Source organism: Carassius gibelio, chromosome B18 (assembly GCF_023724105.1).
Source record: "Carassius gibelio isolate Cgi1373 ecotype wild population from Czech Republic chromosome B18, carGib1.2-hapl.c, whole genome shotgun sequence".
NCBI lineage: Eukaryota > Metazoa > Chordata > Actinopteri > Cypriniformes > Cyprinidae > Carassius > Carassius gibelio.
The window spans coordinates 837,710-847,641 of NC_068413.1; the positions used below are offsets into that span (position 1 = coordinate 837,710).

General features: G+C 35.2%; 2 protein-coding genes across 5 annotated transcripts in view; both read right to left on the reverse strand.

Moving 5' to 3' along the window:
• LOC127977874 (protein FAM219B) overlaps positions 1-2,823 on the reverse strand; it is a 5,050-nt gene extending 2,227 nt beyond the window's left edge. For 2 of the 3 annotated variants that reach the window (XR_008158376.1, XM_052583059.1), the window contains exons 1-6: positions 2,644-2,823; positions 2,281-2,356; positions 2,130-2,205; positions 1,066-1,122; positions 943-985; positions 1-126 (exon numbers count right to left, since the gene is read on the reverse strand). The exon at positions 1-126 is cut by the window's left edge. Coding sequence is in view for 2 of the 3 variants with exons in the window: in XM_052583059.1 (XP_052439019.1) it covers positions 1-126; positions 943-985; positions 1,066-1,122; positions 2,130-2,205; positions 2,281-2,356; positions 2,644-2,688 (423 nt within the window). In the remaining variant the exon portion in view is untranslated. Of the gene's footprint in view, positions 127-942; positions 986-1,065; positions 1,123-2,129; positions 2,206-2,280; positions 2,357-2,571 lie in introns of all 3 variants that reach the window. The other variant, XM_052583060.1, reaches the window with a different exon arrangement.
• A 1,057-nt stretch (positions 2,824-3,880) lies between these two features.
• Positions 3,881-8,892, reverse strand: LOC127977873 (cytochrome c oxidase subunit 5A, mitochondrial). 2 transcript variants are annotated; one of them, XM_052583058.1, is made up of 5 exons: positions 8,729-8,892; positions 5,583-5,699; positions 4,714-4,835; positions 4,195-4,344; positions 3,881-3,999 (listed from the first exon to the last, which is right to left on the reverse strand). In XM_052583058.1, the coding sequence occupies exons 1-4, from the start codon at positions 8,886-8,888 to the stop codon at positions 4,231-4,233; spliced, it is 513 nt and encodes a 170-aa protein (XP_052439018.1). In that variant the 5' UTR covers positions 8,889-8,892; the 3' UTR covers positions 3,881-3,999; positions 4,195-4,230. The 2 variants fall into 2 exon arrangements, with proteins under 2 accessions (XP_052439018.1, XP_052439017.1); XM_052583057.1 differs by having other exon boundaries at positions 5,583-5,702; positions 8,729-8,877.
• Between the last annotated feature and the right edge of the window lie 1,040 nt (positions 8,893-9,932).

Sequence of the window (9,932 nt, forward strand, 5' to 3'; positions counted from 1 at the left end):
GCAGCAGCAGCCGCAGACCGACGAGCTCAGGGCTTTCGGAGGAATCAGGTCCAGATCCTCGTCATCAGGGATTTCATCCAGGTGATATCCGTCTTTCAACAGCTGCCTGCTCAGGTCTGGATGCACCTGGCCAGAAATGTGACTGATTAACCCTTTAAACCCTTAAAACAGTCAGAAAGACTTATTTTATGACTCCTACAGTTGAGGTCAAAAGTTTTCAACCCCCTTTCAGAATATGCAAAATGGTAATTATTTGACCAAAATAATAGGGATCATACAAAATGCATGTTATTGTTGATTTAGTACTGGCCTGAATAAGATATTTCACATAGAAGATGTTTACATACAGTCCACAAGAAAAAATAAAACAAGAAAAATCCTTCGGCTCCCACTAATTCTGTGGTTTTCCAGCATTTTTGTGTATTTGAACCCTTTCCAACAGTGACTGTGTGACTCTGAGATCCATCCTTTCACACCGAGGGACTCATACGCAACTCTTTCTGATGCTCCAGAAGGAAAAACCATGCATTAAGACCTGGGGTGTGAATACTTTTGAATCATACAACTTAATCATTTTAAAATAAATGCATATTATAACATAATGAAAGTGCTTTTTTGACCTTGCATGCATGTCAACCTGTCGTTAGGGGACTTTAAAATATGAACCTTTCATAACCCACATTAAGTAGTTTTTTTTTAAGTTTGCATTTTGAGTGCTTCTCCATCCTCCTACTTTTGTTTTTAGTTCAAAGGAGTTAAATTAAGGCAAAGATTTCAGTTTTATATTTTTTTTGTCAGTCAGTTCAGGTGTTAGTTACAAAAATTGTTTCGTTCTTTGATTTGGGCGACACTCCTGTTTTTAATTTCATATTATTTTTCTCACAATGCGTTAATAGCACCTCTCAGTGTCATCTCAATGTCTAAATGTTAGAGAGAACTCACCTCTGCTGAGGAATATCCAGAAGAACAGTCCAGCTCCACGTCACTGATGAAATCAAACACCAGACGATCAGCACACACCTCGGTCTCTAATCATAAAGATTCAAACAGAAGACGATTCTTCACCTGTCTGAATCCTCTCCTGTCTGACTCAGAGCAGCGTAGCCTTTCTTGAACTTCACACTGTGGACAGAAGAAGAAGAGAAGAAGAGTTCAGCTGCACGTCTGGAGCAATAAAAGAAGAGAAATAAAAGCATGTTTGATGAGTGTGAGCTGAGAAACACACCTGCAGACTCACTTTAATCATCAATACACACTTCACTGTAGCAGAGAAACACTGTTACACTCGTCTGATACAAAATAAAACACACAATATACTGATTGTAGCCTGAATTAATCTGTGCATTCATATCCAGCACAGTATTTTAGATTAGCGATTTTCACTGTGATTTTCTGATTTAATTTACATTTTTAAATGTTTAGTAATTTTGTTGCAGATTATTATAGTTATTTACCTAAAATAAGTCAAGTCACTTTAATTCATATAGCACAAAAAAAATATATAATATATATAATATATAATTTATTTATTTTTCTATTTATTTATTTATTTTTTATTTATTTACCTTTTTACAGCTAGTTGTAAAAGCAACATTTCTCATTTAGATTTAGTTTAACTTGATTTTACGAAAATAAAAAAAACGGAAATAAGTAAATACAAATTATATAGATACATAAAAAAATAAAATCTAAATCTTTAAACTAAAAGTAAAAATTCTAATTAAAACTAATTCAACATTCACAAAACCTATAATATTATTCAGTGATACTTCATTTCTGTGGCGTGTTTTGTCATTTTTTTAGTTTTCGTTCTTTTAACAGTTTGAATATTTTTTGTTTTTTGTTTTACTTATATTAGTAATTACATATTCAATGAAAACACCTTGCAAACACCTGGAATTAGTTTTATTTCAAGTAATTACTTTTTTATGGTTTTATATTTTAAGTGCATGAATACAACCACACGCAGTTTAATCAATGCATCTGTAAATTACATCCACATCAGTTGCACTGATTTAAAAAAAGAATGCATCTACAGAATGAAATGCAAGTCGCTTTAAATAAAAGCATCTGCCAAATGCATACATGTAAAGATGTGAGTGTCAGTGCAAGCGTGCTGTCAGACTCACGTCTTTGGTTTGTGTCGTGTCTGATGAAGCAGTCCTCTCTTCTGAAGAGCTCTTCTGGCTGTGTCTCTGTGCTTCTCTGCAAACACACTTTCTATTTCAACACAAGCAGCTGAAGACATGAATTTAGATTGATCCGAGCTCTCAGACTTACGTAAAGCAGGAGCTTTGGACATGATATACGGCCCTCTCTTCTCCACCGCTGGTGTTTGCTCACTGTTTTCAGCTCTCTAATGATTAAACAAGTCACTTCAACTTAATTCATCAACATCGAGAGACGAGCAACAAATAAAGGCCGATTTAATATTGGTAGCATATTTTTCTTATAACAATTGCATCCTTAACATGGTATACCGTCACACACAGCATGTATTAGTATTGTATTTTATATTCTGCGCATAAACAAAATATAAAATCTCTTTATTAGCCTAATTAGCATGCATACTTGTTGGTGCATATAAGAAAGCCAACAGTGGTTTAGGAACACAACAGACGATCAGACGGAGATAAAAACCACCTCCATCGCCGCCGAAGACTCTCGGCTCTCCGTCGTGTCGCTCATGTTGGTGTTTCAGAGTTTAAATGAGAAATCATGTCTTAAATTACACTTTCGATGACGATGCTCATGCTAATGGTTTCAAAACACTGATGTAAACAGAGGTTCTTCTTCGCCTGACGTCACTCGCGGCGCGCTCTGCGCTCTGCTGCCGCTCACAGGCGCTCCGGCGCCACTGCAGCCTTAAATACACCACTGACTGTGTGAAGAACCAGTGTGAGAAACTAGATATGTATACATTATATATATATATATATATATATATATATATATATATATATATATATAATCATTTTCTTTTGGTTTAACTCGATGTAGAGTCGATGAGGCATCAGACTCAGACTTCACTTAATAATCAGTAAGATATTCAATATACTGACATTGTCACTTGCACACATCACTTTCTTTCTCTCGGTTTTTCTCTACTCTGTACAAACTGTTTGCACATTCGTCTCTTGTACATTCCTGCTCACTAAATCTACAGTATACTGTCCTGCATTTATTTTATTCTTTATTTTTTCCATACCTGTATTTGTATATCATTTTCTTTTGTATTTGTATTTGTATTTGTATTTGTATTTTTTTTTTTTTTGTCAATGTCAATTTTAATAATTGTATTCTTTTTGGCATTTTTATCCATTGTTTTTAACGTCTACATTATTTTTATTCATTTTAATTTCAGTTTTTGTTAATTACATCAAATTTATTAAATCTGGTTTCAAAAAAATCATGGGAAACTGATTTAAACAAAATTTAGGAAGATCTAAACAAGGACAAATATCTGACAGGTGGTTTACAAAAATCAACTTAATAAAATAAAAAAAAGCTTGATTTTTATATTTATATACACATACATTTATTTATTTATTATTTTTTTTCAGTGCAGGTAACATTTAATACCATGACTTTATAAATGTAAGACTTTTGCTCTGGTTTTAGTCATTTTTAAGCCTTTTTATGTGGAAGGGTAAATTAATACTTTTTAAACCCTGCAGAATCCCTGCAAAACTAATATTTCTAATAGTGATGGGGCTCTGTTTAGACTATTCTTTCTTTCCTGCGCATTTTAATGTGTCAAAAAATTGTATTTCAGCTCATGGTTGGAATCATCACAAATGCAGTGATCTGTTATAACGTCTGTGTTATAATGTCGAAGCAGATCTCATCATCCAAACACAAGTGAAAACACTCAAACTCGTTCAGTATTGCTTCGTTTATTAGGCCCTTCATTGTTTTATACAGGACGGGGTGAGTTTGACTTCCTGAATATCGTACAGTGAGAAGAGAGGTAGAAACCCGGTGGAGTTCCCAAAATCCCTGAAACACAAGCAGAGAGACGGATCATTACATGGGCAAAAATCAATGCATTTAAAAATAAGTATTAAAGTGAGCGATGCTTAATAAGCCCTTCCTACTATAAATGCATTTTTACATTTAAAAGCATCTTTAAATGATATCAGATGAAAAATTCCACTTTTGTGGAAGGAAACGCCACTCTGACGAGAAACCAACTTGTTTTGTCAGCTGTGTTGAGGAATCCCAGCAGACTCAGACTTTATGGATGCCCAGCTCTTCTGGAGTGGAGATGCCCAGCTCCTGCAGCGTGGGTCTGAGCTCCTGGATCACGTACGGATAGATCTCCTTATGAGGACCAGACTTATCCTGAGAAACATCAGAGCGTGTGTGGCATGTTAATGAAGAAACTCACGAATAATTACCATCCTGCCCAGTGGATTAGACCGGGCTGTAATTAAGCATGCACGACCTCTTCAGTGTGAACGAAGATTAGACTTCAGTAATAATACAGCAGAAACATCTCCATGCCTCTGTGATTTCACTTCTAATTACCTTTTTAATTAAAGTGCCCCTATTATGGATTTTTGGAAATGACCTTTAATGCAGAGTGTAACACAGCTCTAACATCCTGCGAAGTTTTAACCGACTAAAATCTCCACATTTAATTTTTGGATGAACTACTCATTTAACACGAAAGCATACGCTCTCTTCTAGTTGAGTGTTTGTTCCTCTCACCTTGACGGCTTCTAGGATGCGGATGGCACTGGCCAGATCATTCAGTCTCCTGCAGGCGCGCAGAGCAGAGTCCAGGATCTTCGGTTCAGGAACGAGGTCGTATCCAATCAGAGTGTTCATACCTGGAGAGAAATCACAAACATATTCACAAACACTTCTGTTTTCAGCATTGATGAATGATAATCGGAAATGTTTCTTGAGCAGTAAATCATCGTATTAGAATGATTTCTGAAGATCATGTGACACTGAAGACTGGAGGAATGAACACAGAAATAAATGACAGTCCAACCAAAAATTAATCAGATACCAGATATAATTATTATTTTTTTAATATGACACTATAGCTCATTTAAACGACGGCGTTTTAGTGGCACTTAAAAAAAAATATATATAATTCTAAAATTACGAGATTAAAATCGTAGTATTTCGACTTTATTCTCAATCTTAGTTTTTTTTTTTTTTTTTCAACGTGGCACTAAAACACCATCGGACATTTATGTAAGTGAGGATAGCAAAAAAAAAAAAAAGGTTAAGTGTGGCATAGAACAATCAAAATTCTTCATACACTGGACTGCCAGTAAAATTGATTTAAAAAAATCTATATCAAATTTGTAATCATGGTAATTGTTTTTTAATCAATCTCTGTTTACATTGAAGTTACAATCTGACATTATCAGGACTAGTTTGTTTCGAGTTCATGTAATTTTATTACCATTTTCTAAACTACAGCAAACAAACAGTGATAATGTGAGAAATGTTGAAGTTGTCTGAATACACAATTTTTGGTTTGACTGTACATTTTAACAGATATTGACATAGAAAACATTGAAACTTCTATTAGTATGTCCGTGTTTTTATTGTGGTGTCACCTTTGCGCAGCTCCCAGGTGTCCAGGTCAGGTTTGCTGAAGTATGTCACCCAACGGGAGTCAAACTCCTCATCTGTCTCCACTTTAGCATGAGAGTAACATCTGACCGCCAGAGGAGCTGCAGAACAAGAGGAAACACATTCTGACTGAACACCTACTGTAACAACTGTAGACCTATATATAATCAATCACACAACTGTAACAACTGTAGGCCTATATATAATCAATCACACAACTGTAACGACTGTAGCCCTATATATAATCAATCACACAACTGTAACGACTGTAGCCCTATAAATAATCAATCACAAAACTGTAACGACTGTAGGCCTATATATAATCAATCACACAACTGTAACGACTGTAGCCCTATATATAATCAATCACACAACTGTAACGACTGTAGCCCTATAAATAATCAATCACAAAACTGTAACGACTGTAGGCCTATATATAATCAATCACACAACTGTAACGACTGTAGGCCTATATATAATCAATCACACCAACTGTAACGACTGTAGCCCTATATATAATCAATCACACAACTGTAACGACTGTAGCCCTATATATAATCAATCACACAACTGTAACGACTGTAGCCCTATATATAATCAATCACACCAACTGTAACGACTGTAGCCCTATATATAATCAATCACACCAACTGTAACGACTGTAGCCCTATATATAATCAATCACACAACTGTAACGACTGTAGGCCTATATATAATCAATCACACAACTGTAACGACTGTAGCCCTATATACAATCAATCACACCAACTGTAACGACTGTAGCCCTATATATAATCAATCACACAACTGTAATGACTGTAGGCCTATATATAATCAATCACACAACAAATGACTGTAGGCCTATATATAATCAATCACACCAACTGTAACGACTGTAGCCCTATATATAATCAATCACACCAACTGTAACGACTGTAGCCCTATATATAATCAATCACACAACTGTAACGACTGTAGGCCTATATATAATCAATCACACCAACTGTAAGGACTGTAGCCCTATATATAATCAATCACACAACTGTAATGACTGTAGGCCTATATATAATCAATCACACCAACTGTAACGACTGTAGCCCTATATATAATCAATCACACAACTGTAACGACTGTAGGCCTATATATAATCAATCACACCAACTGTAACGACTGTAGCCCTATATATAATCAATCACACAACTGTAATGACTGTAGCCCTATATATAATCAATCACACAACTGTAACGACTGTAGGCCTATATATAATCAATCACACCAACTGTAACGACTGTAGCCCTATATATAATCAATCACACAACTGTAATGACTGTAGGCCTATATATAATCAATCACACAACTAATGACTGTAGGCCTATATATAATCAATCACACCAACTGTAACGACTGTAGCCCTATATATAATCAATCACACAACTGTAACGTCTGTAGGCCAATATATAAACGATAACACAACTGTAACGACTGTAGGCCTATATATAAACAATTACACAACTGTAACGACTGTAGCCCTATATATAATCAATAACACAACTGTAACGACTGTAGCCCTATATATAATCAATAACACAACTGTAACGACTGTAGGCCTATATATAAACAATCACACCAACTGTAACAACTGTAGGCCTATATATAAACGATAACACAACTGTAACGACTGTAGGCCTATATATAATCAATCACACAACTGTAACGACTGTAGCCCTATATATAATCAATAACACAACTGTAACGACTGTAGGCCTATATATAAACAATCACACAACTGTAACGACTGTAGGCCTATATATAAACAATCACACAACTGTAACGACTGTAGGCCTAAATATAATCAATAACACAACTGTAACGTCTGTAGGCCAATATATAATCAATCACACAACTGTAACGACTGTAGGCCTGTATGTAAACGATAATAACTTTAAAGACTGTAGGCCTATATATAAACAATTACACAAATGTAACGACTGTAGGCCTATATGTAAACGATAACAACTTTAAAGACTGTAGGCCTATATATAAACAATTACACAAAGGTAACGACTGTAGGCCTATATATAAACAATTACACAGCTGTAACGACTGTAGGCCTATATATAAACAATTACACAGCTGTAACGACTGTAGGCCTATATATAATCAATCACACAACTGTAACAACTGTAGGCCTATATATAAACAATGACACAACTGTAACAACTGTAGGCCAATATATAAACAATAACACAACTTTAACGACTGTAGACCTATATATAAACAATCACAGAACTGTAACGACTGTAGGCCTATATATAAATGATAACACATCTTCAAGGCACAGTCTGGCTTCCAATCAGCTACTACTAAAGTGTGCAACTGTGCTGCTATTTTCATTGACCTTGCAAAAGCTTTTGACTCTGTGGACCACAACACACTCATCCACAGGCTCTGATCACTGTGTCACTCATCACTCACTGGTTTGGTTCTCAAATTATCTGTCTCACCGGGTTCAACGTATAAGATTTGAAAACAGTTTCTCCCATTCTCTCCCGGTCACCAGGGGTGTCCCCCAAGGCTCCATCCTTGGCCCTACACCTTTCTCAATTTATATTAATAGTATATCAAATGTGTATGTGATATACTAATAATCAAATTAGTATATCAAATGTGCTGTAAAATTCAATACAAAATATGTTACAAAAAAAAAAAAAGATTTATTTTCACTTTTTTAACAGCAAATAGATTGATGACGATGTTTGAAATTGTATTTATGTAAATACTAACCTGTATGCATTTCTAATGTTCTGTATTTATTTTAGCCCTACTTCCCTTTCCCTAAGTGGTTATTCCACTTGTCAGTCCGCCATTGTAAATAAGAACATGTTCTTAGTGACTTGCCTGTAAAAATAAACGAATTACAAGGGCAAACACCTATACACACACAAACACACGCGCACAATAATCACACAAACCCATTTAAACAACTAGTGAGCTGTCAAAAACAGCCTTTACTCTGCGACGCGATCTCAGCTAATCAATGGAAGGTCATCGACATCCTCAGACTGTCACCGGTTTCTGTGATCAGATGAAGCTTCGTTGAGCTCGCTCGGTTTGGTGTGTGTTTCGGTACCTGTGAAGGCGGTTCGTGTTCGGGCCAGAGTCCCGATACCGCGCAGAACCGCCGATGAAATCATACTGCTGCCGCCTTTTTCACCGATGAACAGAAACTGAGCAACTGAGGTACAAACAGGACACGGCGCGCAATGATGACGCAAGACGCAAAGCGGCATGACGCTTGATGATGAACATACAAAATACCAAGCAAACAAAAGTAAGACAAATATTAATACAATTCAAGAAGTCCAAATAAAAAACATAATAAACAAAATAAACATAGTTTCAAAACTGCAAATAATTTATTGCATCTGGGTTTGAATTTAAATTCCACCTTATGAGGGAAATATATTTCTTAAAAGTAAAAAGGATTCTTTAGAATAATACATTTATGAAATAAAATGAAGCACAACTTTAGTCTGTCAAGCTCACAGCGATGTAAAAATAATAATAATGACAGATATATATGAGATAAATAATTTTTGAGAATAATTGAAATTTGACACCGCTTTCTTAAATCGGTATTTGAACATATATTTCCGCATTTTAGGATAAGAAACATTTATTTCCTCAATTAACTTTTACTTGAACAGACTTGTTCTTCCAGCGCTAGATGGCAGCAGAAGCGCGCGGGGGCATCGGCGAGTGACGTCATCACGGCACAAACCATAGTCTAGGGTCCAAACAAAATACAAAACAAAAACACACAACAAAAACCACCGGTTGCAGGTCTGAGCAGCTCTTCTGTCAGCTACATTAGACTGCAATATATCACCAGTGGCTGAATAACACTCACTTTATTTCTATAATTCTCATGATAGCTTAATTAAACACTTTCAAATCATGAATGAGTGATGAATATTAATAGGGTATATGAATAGATCGTGTTTACATTAAATAGAGTGCTTAATCTATAGTAAAATCCAGGACTACAGTCATATAAACCACCAAAACAATGAATGAATGAATGCTAAGGGTTATTATTTAACTAAAACTGAAATGCAAAGGAATAAAAACTGCATATTTACAAAAGATTACAAAAGCACACAACAAAATGACTATAACCTGTTACTATAATTTTATCAAATATAATAAGGTAAGATAAACGAAAACACTTTGTGCATATTAGTGTTAACTACAAATTAAACAAATGAAAGGTTTTATATACCCTAAGCAAAATGTCTTATTTTCGTTTAGTTTACTTGTAATATAATGTAAAT

Excerpts from the sequence above, each read along its gene's own strand:
- LOC127977873 (XM_052583058.1), bottom strand. The coding sequence starts at position 8,888 with ATGCCGCTTTGCGTCTTGCGTCATCATTGCGCGCCGTGTCCTGTTTGT. Across the intron at positions 5,700-8,728 it reads AACACGAACCGCCTTCACAG|CTCCTCTGGCGGTCAGATGT; the intron begins GTACCGAAACAC and ends CTTGTTCTGCAG. Across the intron at positions 4,345-4,713 it reads GCATCCTAGAAGCCGTCAAG|GATAAGTCTGGTCCTCATAA; the intron begins GTGAGAGGAACA and ends GATGTTTCTCAG.